The sequence below is a fragment of the Mytilus edulis genome, chromosome 9, assembly GCF_963676685.1.
Source record: "Mytilus edulis chromosome 9, xbMytEdul2.2, whole genome shotgun sequence".
NCBI classification, from domain to species: domain Eukaryota; kingdom Metazoa; phylum Mollusca; class Bivalvia; order Mytilida; family Mytilidae; genus Mytilus; species Mytilus edulis.
Window position 1 is genome coordinate 39,551,800 of NC_092352.1, and position 19,476 is coordinate 39,571,275.

General features: G+C 32.3%; 1 protein-coding gene across 2 annotated transcripts in view; it reads right to left on the reverse strand.

Moving 5' to 3' along the window:
* LOC139488377 (tyrosine-protein phosphatase non-receptor type 13-like) overlaps positions 1-16,608 on the reverse strand; it is a 108,889-nt gene extending 92,281 nt beyond the window's left edge. For both annotated transcript variants that reach the window (XM_071273926.1, XM_071273925.1), the window contains exons 1-4: positions 16,480-16,608; positions 13,645-13,778; positions 13,022-13,155; positions 5,538-5,603 (exon numbers count right to left, since the gene is read on the reverse strand). In XM_071273926.1, the coding sequence (XP_071130027.1) occupies positions 5,538-5,603; positions 13,022-13,155; positions 13,645-13,768 (324 nt within the window). In that variant the 5' untranslated portion in view covers positions 13,769-13,778; positions 16,480-16,608. The remainder of the gene's footprint in view (positions 1-5,537; positions 5,604-13,021; positions 13,156-13,644; positions 13,779-16,479) is intronic.
* Positions 16,609-19,476: the final 2,868 nt, after the last annotated feature.

Below are 19,476 nucleotides of genomic sequence, written 5' to 3' on the forward strand. Positions count from 1 at the left end.
CATTCCTTATGCAGTTATGTGTCTGTACCAAGCTTGTAACATGTAGTCCAGTGATTGCTCATTGTTGAAGGCATCACTGTAAGGGAGCTGTTGATGATAACATTTTGTTTATCTGTGTTCTCAAATTGTTCTTCAGTGGATAACTGTCGCAGATAAAAATCAGATCTCTATAATTTTCTTTTAATCACTTAAAATCTACCCAAAAAGCAAATATTTTTTTTCATGAATATCTTTTTACCAGTATATGTAAATAAGAACTTTTTCAGTCCGCTTATAGACAATTGTTTTATATCAGAGTTAAAGGACAGTGCTGAGACAATATAATTGTAATAAAAGTTATATTTGATAAGGGACGCTATAATTTTCAACTGCTCAGACTAAAATTGCATGAATTATTGAGAATCATAGATCAACTAAACTTATTTCTGGATGATCAAATGTTTAATTTCATAACCACATATTGTACATACTTACACAATAAACATGCAGTGTATATATGTATTTGCTTAAAACAGGGAAATATTTTTAACGTCAAATGGTTTTAAAATTATTTCCAGTAAAAGAATATATATAAGCCATAAAAAATATATAAATATTTGATGAAACTTAAGCAGCATTATAGCTTTAAAAACTTTTTCAGAGACATTGCAATAAAATATAAATTTGGTCAGATCAATATACATTAAAAGTACAAGAATGTATTGTAGTGAACACATTCTATCTATATCTTGTTGACAATTTGCATGATTTTTTTTTATCATTGTTTACAGTTTTGATAAATCATCAAGAATTTGTTATGCACAAGCAGCTTTCTATTAGCAACATTATATATCTGTTCATCAACTCTAGGATGAACTTTTTGAAAATAAGTTTTAGTGATTTATTCCTGTAACAGACAATTAGACCCTGTTCACACTAGGAAATTTTTATTGATTTAAACTAGACAGGTTCACTTTAGATCAGTTTAAGGGCTAATGTGAACGCATTGAATCGATCTTCAATCAGTCTAAACTAAAACACCAAAAGAGGTAGTTTAGTTTGAATCGATCTAAAGTAAACCGATCTTACTTTAGATGTGAACGCAGAGATCGGTTTAAACTAGTACGATTGAATCGAAAATAACGTATGCGCATGTATAGCGGCAAAACTATCTCAGGGGTTCGTTGATTAACCCATATTTCTCTGTTAAAAGACCTTTAAAACAAATTGTAAACATGTTGTCGTCGCCATAGCATAGATTTGCGAAATCTGTGTTTTCTTTTCTTATGTTGATTTTTTTTCTTTGCAGGAACCGCAGTATTTCCGGCATCGTGTTGTAACTTCGTAGCAACAGTTATTTTTTTCAAAATTAAAGAAAACACCAGTATCAAAATTTTAAATTGTGATTCAAGAGAAACAATAACTTTATCCTTTTTTTTCCCCAAGTGTGTGTATCAGTGTATCAGCACATGAAGTTGATAAATCAGTTCTATTTATACACAGTGTTTACAGTTTTACGGGCAAAAAAGTTAGATCGATTGCGTTTTTAATTGTAGTGTGAACGCAGTGGTCCATTTTAGACCGATAGAGATCGATATGTTTAAAGATAATGTGGACGCTAACTGGTTTTATTTAGATCGATTCAAATTAGATCGATAAAAAAAATGCTAGTGTGAACAGGGTCTAACTTTGACTTAAAATTATTCTAAATTATGCAATTTGCATAATTTCTTGTGATTGAATTTTTTTATATATTCCATCATGTCCATGTTTATTCTGTATTTTAATGTTCTGTGAGGCGCACATCACTTTCTATAATATTTTTCAATAGAATGTACTGTGCTGCGCACAACACTATCTATACAAAATACATTGTTTGGAAAGTGTTATGAAATGCTTAAAAAATTATAATACAGAATAACTAGAGGCTCTAAAGAGCCTGTGTCGCTCACCTTGGTCTATGTGAAATTAAACAATGGACACAGATGGATTCATGACAAAATTGTGTTTTGGTGATGGTGATGTGTTTGTAGATCTTACTTTACTAAACATTCTTGCTGGTTACAATTATCTCTATCTATAACAGTACTTTCTGTGGAAAATGTTATTGAAAATCTTCAAATTTTAAGAAAATTGTTAAAAATTGACTATGAAGGGCAATAACTCCTTAGGGGGTCAATTGACTATTTTGGATTCTGACTTATTTTTAGTTCTTAATTTGCTGTACATTATTGCTGTTTACAGTTTATCTCTATCTATAATAATATTCAAGATAATAACAAAAAAACAGCAAAATTTCCTCAAAATTACCAATTCAGGGGCAGCAACCTAACAACCAATTATCCGATTCATCTGAAAATTCCAGGGCAGATAGATCGTGACCTGATCAACAATTTAACTTCCTGTCAGATTTGCTCTAAATACTTTGGTTTTTGTGTTATAAGCCATAAACTGCATTTTACCCCTATGTTCTATTTTTAGCCATGCAGCCAGCTTGGTTGGTCGGCCGGGTCACCGGACACATTTTTTAAACTAGATACCCCTATGATGATTATGGCCAAGTTTGGTTAAATTTGGCCCAGTAGTTTAAGAGGAGAAGATTTTTCTAAAAGATTACTAAGATTTACGAAAAATGGTTAAAAATTGACAATAAAGGGCAATAACTCCTAAAGTGGTCAACTGACCATTTTGGTCATGTTGACTTATTTGTAGATCTTACTTTGCTGAACATTATTGCTGTTTACAGTTTATCTCTATCTATAATAATATTCAAGATAATAACCAAAAACAGCAAAATTTCCTTAAAATTACCATTTCAGAGGCAGCAACCCAACAACGAAATGTCCGATTCATCTGAAAATTTCAGGGCAGATAGATCTTGACCTGATGAACAATATTACCCCCATGTCAGATTTGCTCTAAATGCTTTGGTTTTTGAGTTATAAGCCAAAAACTGCATTTTACCCCTATGTTCTATTTTTAGCCATGGCGGCCATCTTGGTTGGTTGGCCGGGTCACCGGACACATTTTTTAAACTAGATACCCCAATGATGATTGTGGCCAAGTTTGGTTAAATTTGGCCCAGTAGTTTCAGAGGAGAAGATTTTTGTAAAAGTTAACGCCGGACGACGGACGACGACGGACGCCGGACGCCAAGTGATGGGAAAAGCTCACTTGGCCCTTCGGGCCAGGTGAGCTAAAAATGGAATTCGTTAAAAATTTCAAGTACAAGAAATTATGCAAATTCCATAATTGAAAATAATTCCAAGTTGAAATAATAGCATGTTCTGTGTTTTTAAACCTCAAAACAAATTGAAACCAGAAAGCTTAGATAATAATAAATAAAATCAAAAGAAAAGAAAATAATTAACGCAACATTACATTGTGATTTTCCTTCAATGGAAAATATAGTTCTTTTTACATCATAATATCAATGATTATTTTAATCTTCTTAGAGCTCTCAGTTAAAGTTGTTTATAAAGGGATAATTTTCAATCTTAAACTTATGAATTTTTTATTACTTATCACTATCTAAAGTTCATATTTGCTTTTACATATTCATTCTTATTTATGTAAACATAGAAAATTTTCCTTTGATCATAAAAGCATAAATCAGATCACAATGAGATCTGAAGACAAATGATAATTAATTCTTCTTTTACTTTCCCCCCTGACTTCCTTTAAACCACATTCACCATTATGCTGTGTTTTATTGAAAGAAGATTAAGGGGATATATGGCACTAAAGGGATAGTTCTGCAGATATTTTGTTAAGAAAACAACAACTTAATTTCCATAAAATGTTAACAGATTTTCATGTGTTTCTTAAAGACAAGAGTGCACACGCTGAAATGTCTCGCCTTCTATACTAATCATTGATATCAGTGGCGGATGCAGGAATTTTCGAAAGGGGGGGTGCTAGCCCAGGGCAAAGGGGGGGTGCAGGGGGGGTGCAAAACATATGTCCCGATTCAAATGCATTGATCGGCCAAAATAAAGGGGGGGGTGCGGACCCCCGGAACCCCCCCTCTGGATCCGCCACTGTTGATATTATGTTGATAGTCCTAAGTAAAAAGCTAAGCTTTATAACAACTGTACCATAAACTTAACATTAACCAAGATAACTAAACAAAGACCAATGAACCTTGAAAATGAGGTCAAGGTCAGATGAACCATGCCAGGCAGACATGTACAGCTAACAATGCTTCTATACAACATATATAGTTGACCTATTACTTATAGTTTAAGAAAAATAGACCAAAACACAAAAACTTAACACTGTGCAATGAACCGTGAAAATGAGGTCACGGTCAAATAAAACCTGCGCGACTGACATAAAGATCATTAAATATTTCCATACACCAAATATAGTTGACCTATGGCATATAGTATTAGATAAAAAGACCAAAACTCAAAAACTTAACTTTGACCACTGAACCATGAAAATGAGGTCAAGGTCACATGACATCTGCCCGCTAGACATGTACACCTTAAGCTTACAATCATTCCATACAACAAATATAGTAGACCTATTGCATATAGTATGAGAACAACAGACCAAAACACAAAAACTTAACTATAACCACTGAACCATGAAAATGAGGTCAAGGTCAGATGACACCTGCCAGTTGGACATGTACACCTTACAGTCCTTCCATACACCGAATATACTAGCCCTATTGCTTATAGTATCTGAGATATGGACTTGACCACCAAAACTTAACCTTGTTCACTGATCCATGAAATGAGGTCGAGGTCAAGTGAAAACTGTCTGACAGACATTAGGACCTTGCAAAGTACGCACATATTAAATATAGTTATCCTATTACTTATAATAAGAGAGAATTTAACATTACAAAAAATTTGAACTTTTTTTTCAAGTGGTCACTGAACCATGAAAATGAGGTCAAGGACATTGGACATGTGACTGACGGAAACTTCGTAACATGAGGCATCTATATACAAAGTATGAAGCATCCAGGTCTTCCACCTTCTAAAATATAAATTTTAAAGCTTTTAAGAAGTTAGCTAACGCCACCGCCGTAGCTGCCGCCGGATCACTATCCATATGTCGAGCTTTCTGCAACGAAAGTTGCAGGCTCGACAAAAATTAGTAAAAAAAGTTCATGTAATTTTTTTGTAAAAGCTTTTGTTTACCTTTTCTACTGCAAAAACAATAAAACAATCTTTGGTATCAGAGGAAACAGAGAAATGTTTGCATTGATTGAGCATTGCTGCAATATTCATTGGAATGGATGATAACCTATCGGACACCAAACACACTTTTAAATGTTTTAAGGCCAAATTAAAATACTTATCATATATTATATGCAAGAGAGTACCTTCCCTTAAATTTTACCCTTGATAATGAATTGTGACAGAGTTTCAGGTCTCAAAATATTCGATGAAAACTGTTTGGAAAAATATAAAAACATTTCCTACGACCTTACTACCATATTTTTCTTACAAAAGAACAATAAACAAACAGTTTTGTTTGGCCTAATCTGTGAACATAACCAACATACGATCTGTAAATATGATATAAATATTATGACTTACCATTCCTTTAGGAAGCCCATATTCAGCTGCTTCAATCAGCGATGATCCCAGGGAGAATAAGGTCAACTGAAAATAAATACATTTGAGTCAGTTCTATAAAATCTAGTGATGAACCAAGGAAGAATAGAGTCAACGGAAATAAATAAATCTGAGTCAGTTCTATAAAATCAGTGATGAACAAAAGGAGAAAAAGTCAACTGAAATACATTATTTTAAGCCAGTTCTAAAATAACAATGATTGCCATAGCACATAATGATGTTAAATAAGTCAAAAACAAGAATATGCACCCCTAGGAAACAATGCCCCCTCACACTATCACATTGTCATGTTCAGTACACTAAGAAATCTTGGTCAAACCCTAATTTTGCACATACACCAATTAACGACTAAGAATGAACATTTGTAATTTTGGACCACGACACAAAGTTCTCCAAGTAACTAAACAAGTAATAATTACAGCATTAGACAAACAATTTGATAAGTATTATGTAAGTAATGAAGGCAGCTACAATATATGTTTGAGGGCAGTGATGAGATAAGTATCTATAATTAGTTCTAAAGGGAATATTTCATTTTTTAATATTGGTTAGGAAATTCCCTATTCCCAAATTCTCAGTTTTTTATTAATTTTGTTTGTCAAACTTTATTGCTAAAAAGGCATGATTAAAAGGGAGATGGGGTTCATTGAAATCACCCATTAGGAAGGCACCAAGGGTCCAAAAATGGTCATATTTGCCAGGCTTGACCTTAATTAAGAGGCATTGACCAAAATGGAAAATTGGAGTTTAGGTCAAGATATTATTTTAAACAGAAATTTTAGATAAGTTTCTTAATATCCTTTTTGCACTTGTTTTGTTTTGAAATGCTTTTCCGGAAGTATAATTATCTCTCCAGTATAATATATTAATCCTGAGGGTCCTCCTTAATTCCTAATTATAATAGTAATGGCTACAGGAGTTATGGGCTAATGGTTACTAATCACTTTTTACCCTGGCACCTAAGTGATCCAACTCAGAACTTATATTATATAGAAATTCTATTCCATGACAAATTACTTCACTATTTTTAATATCTTTACAGCAAACAGAATCTTCAATTCTTAATTTTAACATTTAAAACTTATTACCTTACTAGAAACAGGAAGTGTTCATAGAGCATGGGTGCCCCATTTGTACTATCATTTTCTAAGTTCAGTGGACCACAAAATGGGATAAAAACTCCAATTTCGCATAAAAATTAGAAAAATCATACCAAAAGAAACATTTGTATTTAATTTCAAGTTTAATGGACTTCAACTTCATCAAAAACTACCTTGAACATGAAGCAGGACAGATGGAAGGATGAAAGAATAAAAGGATGAACAGACGAACGAACTGACGAGACTTAACTACAATATATATTCAACAATAGAAAGGCCCCAAAAGAATACATTGTCTGCCAAGCTCTAAAGCATGTGTTGTCCAGCAGCCATGAATAAATAACACACAGACAGAAAGACTGAAAGATGGACCAACAACACAAAGTTCTCCAAAAGCATAAGAAAAGCATTGAAAAGTATAAGATTATGTTTATTAAAATTATCCAGGCACCAAGGGTCCACAAATGGTCATATTTGCCAAACATGACCTAAACAGAAAATATGCAAGATTGGGATTTTGTCAGATTAGGTTTCTTTTTAGCTTTTTTGCACTCTATGTTTTGAAAAGCTTTTCCGGAAGTAAAACTGCCACTCCAGTATAGTACAATGTGTATTAATCCTAAGGGTCCACCTAATTATAATATTAATGGTTCCTGGAGATATGGGCTAATGATTACTAATCACTTGTTACCTTTGTTCTCCACACCTTCCACCTAAGTGACCAAACTCAGAACTCAAATTATAAAGAAATTCTATTCCATGACAAATTACTTCACTATTTAATAACTTTACAGCCTACACAATAGCCAAATTATAATTTTCCAAGAGTAAACATGCTGAATACACAAGATTAGACACTTATTGTACATGTGTGTTAATGAGTTCCTGCAATTTCCATTATTGTGTGAAAAAATCTGAATTCTTGAATTGGTAGTCATCAATAAAACATACGAGTTTGGAAGCAACTGGTCCTTAAAAGCATTTTTCAGAATTGTTTTAGAATTTCTTGTCCAAATGACTTATGTTTATATTAAGTTCATCCGCAAACACATTTTTTCGATATGTGTGCATAGATAATAATGATTTTCTTACTTATATAATTTTCTATACATATACTTCTCCCAGCAAAATATTTTAATATCATTTATGTACAAAACAAGAGTGCACACACTGAAATGTCTCGCCTTCTTTACTAATCATTGCCATTATGTTGATAGTCCTAAATATAAAGCTTTACTTCAACTATCATTAAAACTTAACATGATCCAAGAAAATGAGGTCAAGGTCATATGAACCAAACAAGAATTACATGTACACCTTACAATCATTCAATACAGTAAATATAGTTGACCTATTGCTTATGGTTTCTAAGAAACAGACTTAACCAATAAAACTAAACATTGACCAATGAACCATGAAAATAATGTCAAATTTAGATGAACCATGCCAGACAGACATGTACAGCTTACAATTCTTCAATACCACCAATATAGTTGACCTATTCCTTATAGTTTAAGAAAAACAGACCATAACACAAAAACACTGAGCAATGAACCATGAAAATGAGGTCAAGGTCAAATAAAACCTGTAAACTGACATGCACATCATAAAATGTTTCCATACACCAAATATAGTTGACCTATTGCATATAGTGTTAGAAAAAAGGAACAAATCTCAAAAACTTAACTTTGACCACTGAATCACGAAAATGACGTCAAGATCAGATGACACCTGCCAGCTAGACATGTACACCTTACAATCATTCCATACAACGAATATACTAGACCTATTGCTTATAGTATCTGAGATATGGACTTGACCACCAAAACTTATTCTTGTTCGCTGATCCATGAAATGAGATTGAGTGAAAACCGTCTGACAGATATGCAGACCTTGCAAGCTACGCACATACCAAATATTCTAATCCTATTACTCATACATTTTTTGTAACAAAAGAGAAATTACATTACAAAAAATTACAACTTTTTTTCAAGTAGTCACTGAACCATGAAAATGAGTTCAAGGACACTGGACATATGACCTACAGAAACTTCGTAACAAGAGGCATCTATATAAAATTGAGAAAGGAAATGGGATGTGTCAAAGCGACAACAACCTGACCATAGAGCAGACAACAGCATAAGGCCACAAATATACAAAGTATGAATCATCCAGGTCTTCCACCTTCTAAAATATTAAGCTTTTAAGAAGTTAGCTAACACCAATGCCTTAGCTGCTGCCACCAGATTACTAACCCTATGTGGAGCTTTCTGCAAAAAAAGTCACAGGCACGACAAAAATGTCTGTTCTTCAAAAATATTTTTGTGAGTATTCATTGAAGAAATATATTTATCACAAGTTCAGCGATAAGGACTGTTATTTTGCTATTGATAATATCAACATATTTATATGAAATACGTTCAGTTATCAGTCAAAAGGGCAAGGGATGTGTGCAGAATTTTCAGTAGCAAAACACCCGTATGACCTCTCAAGGTCACATCCAATGTAAAAATCCTAAAATTAATTGTGCATAAAAATAATTGAGTTTTCTTTTAATTTAATACTATTTAAATCAATTTGTTTGTTTTACAGTCAGAATGTCATGCTTATTTATATATAATAACTATTTGCAAATAAATTTGCTGATTAATCAAGTGGAAAATTGTGGAGCATCCTTTACCTAACAGTAATAACAGTTATAATTATCAAACCAATGTTTAGAACATCCATCAAAGATGAAATAATTATTGAAATCATGATAGATTAATAAAACTTATTTGAAAGATTGAGACTGGACTTCAACTGTTAGCAACTACATTAGTATATCTCAATAGACCTATTTTATTTCAAATGTACTTTTGTAATTTATATTGCCTTAGGTTAGTAAGTATTACATGTGCAATATTTTCTAGCTAATGCTTTTATTAATCATGTTGAATAAATATGTTTACAATTATCAGATGCTCATGGATCAGAGTATGAAACAATTTTTTTTAATAATAAACAAATCTGGCTGTTTATCATGCATGTCTAAGGATGATAAAAATAAGGCTAATATTTTTTTTTAGTAAAATGAACAAAATAAAACTGTACCCCCAATCATATCTTACATTTGAAAATGACACACATTAATCTAATGATTACCTCCTGGCAGTTTGGCAATTTGGATTTTCAATGTATCACTTTTTGTTTTTAAGGTTTGAATTTTTTTATAATAATATTTAAAATCAAACTTTTGAGTTTTGTGTTTCATACAGGTATCCATTTATTTTTTGTTGATCTTTAAAAATTGTAGAGCATGTTTGAAGAGAAATCTGAGTATTATATATTTTCCCTATATTTCGTTTGAAGTTTTCTTTTTAAAGAATCAAGATAACAATTATACAAAGGAATTCCAGTGTCAGGGAAGGAGAACATAACATTTTGTGGTAGTTGAAAATACTGTTTGAAAAATTTGACCCCCATTTTATATTGGAACATTTGTTTAACCATCCCACCCCACCCCAAATATGATCAACAAAAATATTTTGTTGACCCCCCAAAAAAATACCCAACCCCCAGCTGGTAAACAATGAATGTTCTCTAGGTATTGGCTACTGGGCTGGTCATACCACCAGGGAATTTACCAGCAAATGATAGTACATTTTTGTAATTACACAAACTGTAACAAATTTAATAAAGATTCACTTAATCATGTTAATCAATAACCATAGATACAGAAATGATAGGGCAATTTTAACATTTCTGACTAATAATGTGAGGTAGAAAATAACCTCTAATCAGCTAGAACTTACAATACAAATAAATGATGACTCATAAGTAAACACACAAACATGTTTTAGGATAGTTCTGATACTTAGCCAACTCTCGTGATCAGCATGTAACACAGAATTTCAATTTATCTCTGAATCAAAGAAATTGCACCTAAATATACTTCAGTAAAAATTGACATGCTGTGATGCATGTAATTACAATGTTATCTTTATTTCAATTCTATCAATAATATACTTTGATAAAAGGTAAACTGCTACCAAGACAAGTAAAATCTATTTTAAACAATACTCATTGTCTTTTGTCAGACTATACAATATAATGTCAACTCCCTGGTGCAATGAAATGTCAGTGGCGGATCCAGGGAGAGGGTTCTGGGGGTTGGAACCCCCCTTTTTTTCTTGATGATTAATGCATTTGAATAGAGACATATAGTTGGAACCCCCCCCCCCCCCCCTTTTTGTCCTGGGTTAAGAACCCCCCTTTTTAAAATGGCTGGATCTGCCACTGAATCTGTAAGGGGCACATGATCATGTACAAAAGTGTGATTAATTTACAAGCAGAATATATATATTCTAATATTTGACCTACACACTTACAGCAACCCATAAATGAATATGAACACTGAAAATGAGGTCAATATGGTCAAGGTCATATGTACATGTGCTATATGAATTTTCTTATTTAAACTTTTCTCAGCTACATTCACTCTACATACAAAATATTTCTAACCATCATTATATCATGCATACTCTGGATACATTATTATTCGTTAAATACCAATTTTGGTGGGTTTCATGGGCACAGATCTAGATTAACCACAAAATTAAATGTTCAAGAATGGCAAATTTTCTATACTAGGCTTGTATGCAGACTTCTGCAAAGTCAAGAATTTAAACATCCATGAACATGTAAGTTTTTCCATAAACCACGAAAATAAATGAATCCACAGTACATTTACATGTATCTACAAATATACTGAGGAACTAATAACCCCATCATGATAATTTAACATGTTCACTGGAGTGTGAAATTGAGTGAATATGGCATATTTCAGAGAGGGTGATAAAAGGGGGTGCTTGCACGAAAAAAACGTGAAATAAGACCTAATTTCACGATGAACGTGAAATAATTTCTGTAATGAACATTGCACGAAAAATAAATACATGTACTTTTATTTGAACCTTTTGTGACCTTCTTGTATATATATTTACTCTTTGTTTTACTTGATATTCACGATTTAGTATACACATTTATGATATAATTGGTTTACGGCTTTTAAAAAAGTATTTCCTGACGATACCTGCCAAGTGTTTGAATTTTATTTGAAAAATACCAAGCACGCAAAATAAGACTAAAATCATGATGCACGTAAAATTAAATAAGCAGAACACGTTGAACAAGGCATCCGTCTTGCACGACTGAACGTCAAATAAAAAAGTAAAATTATGTTGAGCGTGAAATAAAAAACGGTGATCACGTTGCACAAAAATAACCCTTTACCACCCTCTTCAGAAGGAGTGCTGAAAGACATATATACTTTTTGCTAACAATGTCAGTGTTCTCCATAGGGCCTTTTAGAAAATTAGCATCATGGTTATGTGATGTTATCTGAAATGGTTCTCTTATAGGTTGTGTTATGGATGTATAATGCTATAAATTTTAGATACATAATGGTTTTTCAATTTCCCTTGTTATCCAGGATGTTAAATGACATATCTGGGGAGAACACTGAATGTACAGACAAAATTATTTGATGTACATACATGTATGTATTGTATCAGGTTAAGCTATTCAAAAGCACATCTCCTGTTAAGAATCAAACTGGACCACTGAGGCATAAAATTGTGATCATTGTCATATGAAATAGGAACAAGAGGCCTGTCTGGATCAATGGGCTAAAGCTGTGATCTAAGCACAACAACTCGTGCTAGGAGTTGATTTGGACAATTCAAACATTAAACTAGATGTAGATCTTCGTCTTATTTTGTTGATCCCTTTAACTGTTTACAGTTTGGCTCTTTCTTCTATAGATCCAGAAGGCTAAGGTGTCCAATTGTCTAAGTAGTTCAACTACATGTACATATCACTAGCCTGTCAACACAAAGGTTGTGAGTTTCAAGCCTGCACATGGTATGTTTGACTCCTATCTTAAGATTGTCAGTTTTCCTGCCAAGGGTCAATGGTTTACTCAAAAATGACAGTTACTCTTTAGCCAATAATGCTAAAAGTGGCATTAGAATAATAACAATCAATCAATCTATAGTTTTCGCCAAAAATGCTTAAATTTGGTACAGATCATCAATAAAGGTCAAAACATTCCATAAGGAGACAACTGATAATTTTGACCATTGTGGCTGAGTTGTCTTGTTAATTATTTTTTCCTTTTTCAAGTTCATAATGAAGCATTAGCAAGCCAAGTAAATTTTGTAAGTAAAAGTAGGAGATATCGTTCAAAAGATAACATCCAAAAGCCAAAGTTCTTTTCATTTTCAAAGAAGAAGCAGCTCCTGGCCTCCTGCTTGTGATAATAATATCCAAGTACATGTATGATGTAAATAAACTTGTTCTTACCTTATCCTGTACAGCTGAGTCATACTGGTTCCCTTTACTGGTTCTATCTGTTGACAATATCACACTACCTGCTGAGGTAAAGGCTATGGAACGTGGTGTAATAACGAAATGCAGTACACCTGTATTTCCTTCACCTGTTAAATTAAGTTTTGTATTGTTAGAATTGTCTCAATTAATGAATATTCTAATCCCAGAAAGCACATCTTCTCAAATTCTTACAGTAAATAATTACCGGTACATTAAGAGGGGAAGTCACTGTTGTTTGAGAAAATTGAGGGAAGATGGGTACATTGAAGACATGATAATGCGGTCGAATGTTTTTCTTCTCTTTTCTATGTTTTCCTCCATTACAATATACATGTATGAATCACTGAATCGTAACTCAAGCATGTGGATTGGGCCCTGTAGGTCAGTCAGAGGATCCCCCTTATAGAAAGTTCTGTATCAGCAATTGATATGTATCTGCTCACCTAAAAAGCAGCCTTGCAGAGAAAAAAAATTATGACTTAACATGATCATGAATGAATAATCAAACCTATACTGTAGTACATTACAATTGTACTTACCTAACCTTGTTTGTAGGTATACCATTGACTGGTGTAGTACATTACAATTGTACTTACCTAACCTTGCTTGTAGGTATACCATTGACTGGTGTAGTACACTCCATATTTCTGTTTCCAGGAGTGGACTACCACGATACTCTAGTACTTCATGTAGTGTTACTGTAATTTCAGCTGTAGGCATTTTGCCTTATCTAAAATTGGTAGAAAATGAAATATGCAACATACACATGTAATTTAAAAAAAAATGTTAATAGGCCAATCAAAAAAGTGTGTGTTTACTGTCACATGCTGGAAAAAAATAGGTTAGGTAGGTAGGGATATTTTTTTAATTTTAATAATAAGTTTCACATTGAGTCTATGGGAGCAACAGTGCTTAATCAAAAATGGCCCAAAAAACTTGAGGGTAGGTAGGGGTACAGCAATGGTACAGTAAACACACATACTTTTTTTGTTTGGCCTTATGATTGCAAGAAAAGATTTAAAGCAAATTTAATGATTGAAGTTAATGAACTGTCAAAACAAACCAATACATGATATATATGCATTTATAACAATTTAATTTCCTACAGGGGCAGTGACATAATTCTGTTTTATCAACAAACAATACAGATACAACATATACATTTGTAAAACTGGTTTTATAATAAATGTAGGGTACTACCAATAGGACATTTTTACAAATTTTAGGTTCTCTGCAGGTGTGTTGCAGATGGACAAAAGAGCATACCAAATTCCTTATTGCAATAAAAAGAAATGATGAAAAAGACGATGATTTAGGGAAAAGACTTAATTAGAGTCTATTTTTTTGTCTCATCTCTAGACACTAGTAAGAGATTAGTGAGACTGTTGTAAAATTATCAACCAGTGAAATATGAAGAAGGTACTACCTGTAAAAGAGGATGAAGTCTATCTTTATCATACATGTGACAGAGTTGTCAAGCCACAACTGGAGATTTGGAAATTTTCAGCTGGAGTTTGGGCCTCATAACTGAAGATTTTTTATTGACCTTTTTATCGACATACGCAAGATTTTTTATCGACATATGCAAGATTTTTTCGTGTGTGTTTAAACTGCATATCTTCCTTTTTTGTTAAAATACAACAATGATTCCATACCTTCAAGCACCTACATAGCCATTTTTACTTTGTAAAATAGAAGATAGGGGGGTTCAAATATTTATTCATCATAATATATATAGTTCAAGATACAGTGATCAGCCATCATACATAGTCAACTTTTGTACCACTACTGAACATGTTTGTAACAGAAGGTGTTGAATTGATAAAGTTGTGGTCTTTCTGGTGGGAAGCTGTCTCCATATTTTTGGTCAAGTAATTAGGGCCACCATAGTCAGCTTTGCATGAAGTGTAGTAAGCATGGTCTTGACCCTTGTCATTTTTTAATTTGGCTATAGTGATATTGTGTCTTCTTTAATTTGATGCTGGGGTACAAGTATTTGGTGATAACATACAGTTTGCATTTTGTCAAATTATAAGACAAACACACTTATTTAGGTATTCCATTGGACCAGATAGAAGACATATCATATTTGAGTTGATTTTATTGTCTTTGAGGTTCATTAGCTATAAACTAAGTCTGTTTCATGTTTTCAACAGCATCAAAATTTATTAAAGTCGATGTTTATACAACTGTTTCATTGTCAGTATCACTTTTAATCATCCAGACATGTACATGTTTATTTAACTACATGTAGCTAGTTGATTACTAGGTAAATGCCAATCATCTTTTATCATTGTATATATACAGTCTAATCCTTAACACCTTCATTGATTACTCGAGGCAATTTTCCTATTTACCTTTTCGACACAAATTCCATTACAGGAAACTTCCGATTTTCTAGAACTTTTTCAATATCGATTTAGAGTTTCTCTGACTTTTTCCGTCTGTATCTATTTTGTAAACAGAAATGTCTACTGAATTTTTTGAGATTGACATTTTCAAAAAGCGGAAGATTTCAAATTTTAACGGGAGGTACGGAAGAGGGTCTGAAAAGCGGGAGATTTTAACTCCCGCCGGAAGAATCACATGTATGCTTTATAATGCCTTTTAGGGTGGGCTCTGCACTTTGTAAATACAACTGTTTCACAAGCCACTCCTCTTTTGGGGAGATATATAATATTCATAGATAAATGTATGTTAATTTGTTAAAATATTTAACATCATCATGATCATTAACTAACAACACCATTCTAACCATGGGTAAGTAACGACACTTAAATTCAATGCTAACGTTCAGTTTAAGACAAGTTGAACAACCGGACCCTGGTTCTCAGATATGATCTCTGTGTTTCATCTCATAGTGACATACATGTACAAAAAAACTACATGTAACTTGGGAATGTTACCAGTATAGAAAAACATGGTAGGGCCTAAAATTTAATTCTTAGAAGGTCCAAAAGAGGGGATGGGGTAGCAAAGAATTATAGTACATGTACATGTATAAGTATAAACTGTTAGAAGTTCGGGCATATAAATGTTGAAATATGCCGCACAGGCCTAAATTTTGAACTTTGAATAAAAATGTAGTGTCAGAATATCAACCACCTGTTCTGGGATATAGTTTTTCACAAAACTTTATAGTAAAAGTGACACAGTTTTAGCTGCAAACAAGAAATTGCAGTCTATATACGGCTAGTTTTGAGATCAGCAATTTCTAGTGACAATCTGATCCCTTGACACCGATTGACGGATATAGTTTATCAAATAACTAAGATAGAACGCAATAATATAAATGAAAATGACTAAGTAAGTAAGTTGCTAAAAATTATAATGAGTTCGTCGACTTTCAAACTTGATCCTCTTTATGAAATCGGTCCGAGTTGTATATATTGTCTTCATGCTTTATAAAGTGTGTCAGATCAATATCTTACCAAAATCTTCAAAAGAAGATACTATTCAACTGTATAAATTGTCATCGAAAAGTTTTTAAGCACAGAAGAGTGTAACTTTTAGCCGCCATTGCCTGTCAATCCTAATTTGTTGATGTTTGTTTCTGCGATTTTGATTGGCTAAAAGTTTTGGAAGATCACTGTCAAGAAAAGTTAACTCTTTTCCTTATTGAAGTAAAGGTGTCTTCGGAGACGTCCGCGTTATTTACGATGCAACAATAATACAAAAATATTTATGGTTAAAAAATAATGTACATTTAATAAACTTGTTAAAAGCACTATCAGCGGGTTTAACCCAAAAAGTTTGACTTATGGATTCTTTGGAGAATATCGAAATTGCTAACAATTTGAATTGTTATTAAAATTGCAAAGTCCTCAGTAACAGCACTACTTTCAAATCTATTGTAAGCCGTTGAAGAATATATTCCCTATTTCAAGGATTTGTATAGTATATATTTCACTATACAAATCCTTGCCTATTTATAAATATAAAAAAAAAATCATATAATAAAATTATTTTTTAATAATAACAGAGACATCTAATATTAATTGTATTATATGTCTCTGATAATAATCATTTTAAATATTAGTATATCGTATTTTTAATATCAATCCTATTCTAATATTAATAATTTTAATATTAAATTTTAATATTGAAAATTCTCTTAATTTTTTAATTTTAATCAATGAATTTTCAATATGGATAAATAAAATTTTAAGTATATACCCGTACCGTTGTTGAAGAAGGGCTTCAGCTGTTGTCTGCTCTATGGTCGGGTTGTTGTCGCTTTGACACATTCACCATTTCCTTTCTCCATTTTATTTGGCATTCTCACATGGGCCAGCGTTAATTCCAGGTAGAGGTCGTACTCTTGGTTAAATGTATGCGTTGGCAAATTAACATTGACATAACGTTCGGCCAACAATGGCATCATATTGTTGAATAGGTGCAACAGTGCATTTCTTTTGCAACATTGGTCATTCCTTGGCACGGTAATTTCGAGTGTTAACACATTATATTGCATGCTAGTTTTATATTGGCTGATTGTTAGTTGTTTTTTGTTGTTGTCTAACGGATCTGTAGATAACGTTGGCAATACGTTCTTTCATCCTAATCTGGTTAATACTTGTAGTATGTTACCAATACAACGTAGTTTTTTTTATATATATAATTGTTGGATCCTGAATTGGTTATTAAATCATGGAATGAATCTTTTTTTTTAGATAATCAAGTGTGCCTGGATGGGAATGTCTTAGCACCTTATTATGATATCCCCTTTTCTTTATTTTTCTTTATTTTTGTTTGTTTTGCGCATTATTCGTATTTTTTCATTTTTCATTTTTCTTTAGCCAATTTGTATACCCTTTAAACCCAGCCAAGGCCCTCCTACAATGCAAATATATACACGATGACGACAGAAAAGCATATTTATCAAAGGCAACATTAAGAATAGTGCATAGTGTGGCCAAGCTAAATACTGAGAGAAAAACTTGAATTCGACATATAGATATTACTTTATAACTGTTATAGTAACTGATTAAATATCATCATTTTATCTAATTTGGTTTAAAGGGGCACTAGCTACGATATATATAAAAAAATAAAGTATGTTTGGATGAATGTTTTACATTGTTATAAACCAAATATGACAATTTAAGTCAAATCGGTTACAATGAATTTGACAGCTAATGCCCCTTTAAAATATAGAAATAGCACTCAAAAGGTTTGAATTATATAATGTATTTTTTGAGGCGGAAAACAAAATCCATTACATCGATTAAAAGAAGTATTTTTGGAATTGTTTTACATGACTGAGTTTGCTCATTTGGAGTAAAAGTTTTGAATTCATTTGGCGTAATGTATCTATGCAAAAAAAAAACTGTTTCTAATCATCTTTACTATATAACTTAATACATTTATAGCAAAAAAAGTAAAGATTACTATTCTGTTACTTAACTCGACAAAGGAAACAAAATTGCATGCGAACAAAAAACCTGTCAAATTAAATAAAAAAGACCAAATATAATTAAAAGTTTACATATTTGTACTTATTTTAAATGTAAAAAAAATGTAATCAAATGTATAGAAAACCATGTAAGTCATATATTGTTGTAGTTCCTGTCAATATGATATTTCCATGACAAAACAGAAACCATTAGATAATGAACCTCGACAGCTGTCTTATTTGACATAGTAAATTAAAACAACAAAAAGCAAAATATTTAGATGGTCAATTGTTTATTTTGCTGTTAAGCTTTTTAATAAAACACAAATTAAGATAATAGAAAGTTTACACACGTCATTATACCAAATTCATTTCCAATTATGTGATAAGTTAATAGTAGTTTAGTCCATAGTTAATATGACAAAGATGCAGCATCTAATACATCTTGCTGGTTGGATTATGCTTGTTACTGGTATGTACAATGACTTGAATAATTTCTTTGCTGTATTACTATCTTATAAGTATATTGGTCTATATATAATTAAGAAACCAACTCGATTCTCTGATCCGCGGTCATGTTTGAATGGAAAGGGACGAGAATCTGACTCTGCTTAATTAATCAATACTGATAATTGAAACTTGTAGGCTATTTTTCAACACTATTTTGATATTTTCTTACTGTACGATCTATTTATACGTTATTTTATGACGGGCTTGTATATTGTTTATGATTTGGGGTGTGTTGTCTTGTTTTCTATGGGTATAGAAGGTCTTTGTCTTGTATCATTTATAATGCTTTGGATTGTGTAAGTGTGTTGCCTTCTAAGTTTGTAAAGGTATATGTCTTGTACCATCCTATACATAGGTATATGTTTGGATTGTAGGTCTGGTGTCTGTGTAAAACAAATTGATTTCTGACAAAATATTTTTGTTATCTAATTTATTCTACATTTTGAATGCAGTAAATTTGATTTCCCCAAACATTACATTTAAAGAACCCACAGATATTTCCCCTAACAAATTTATAATTCAA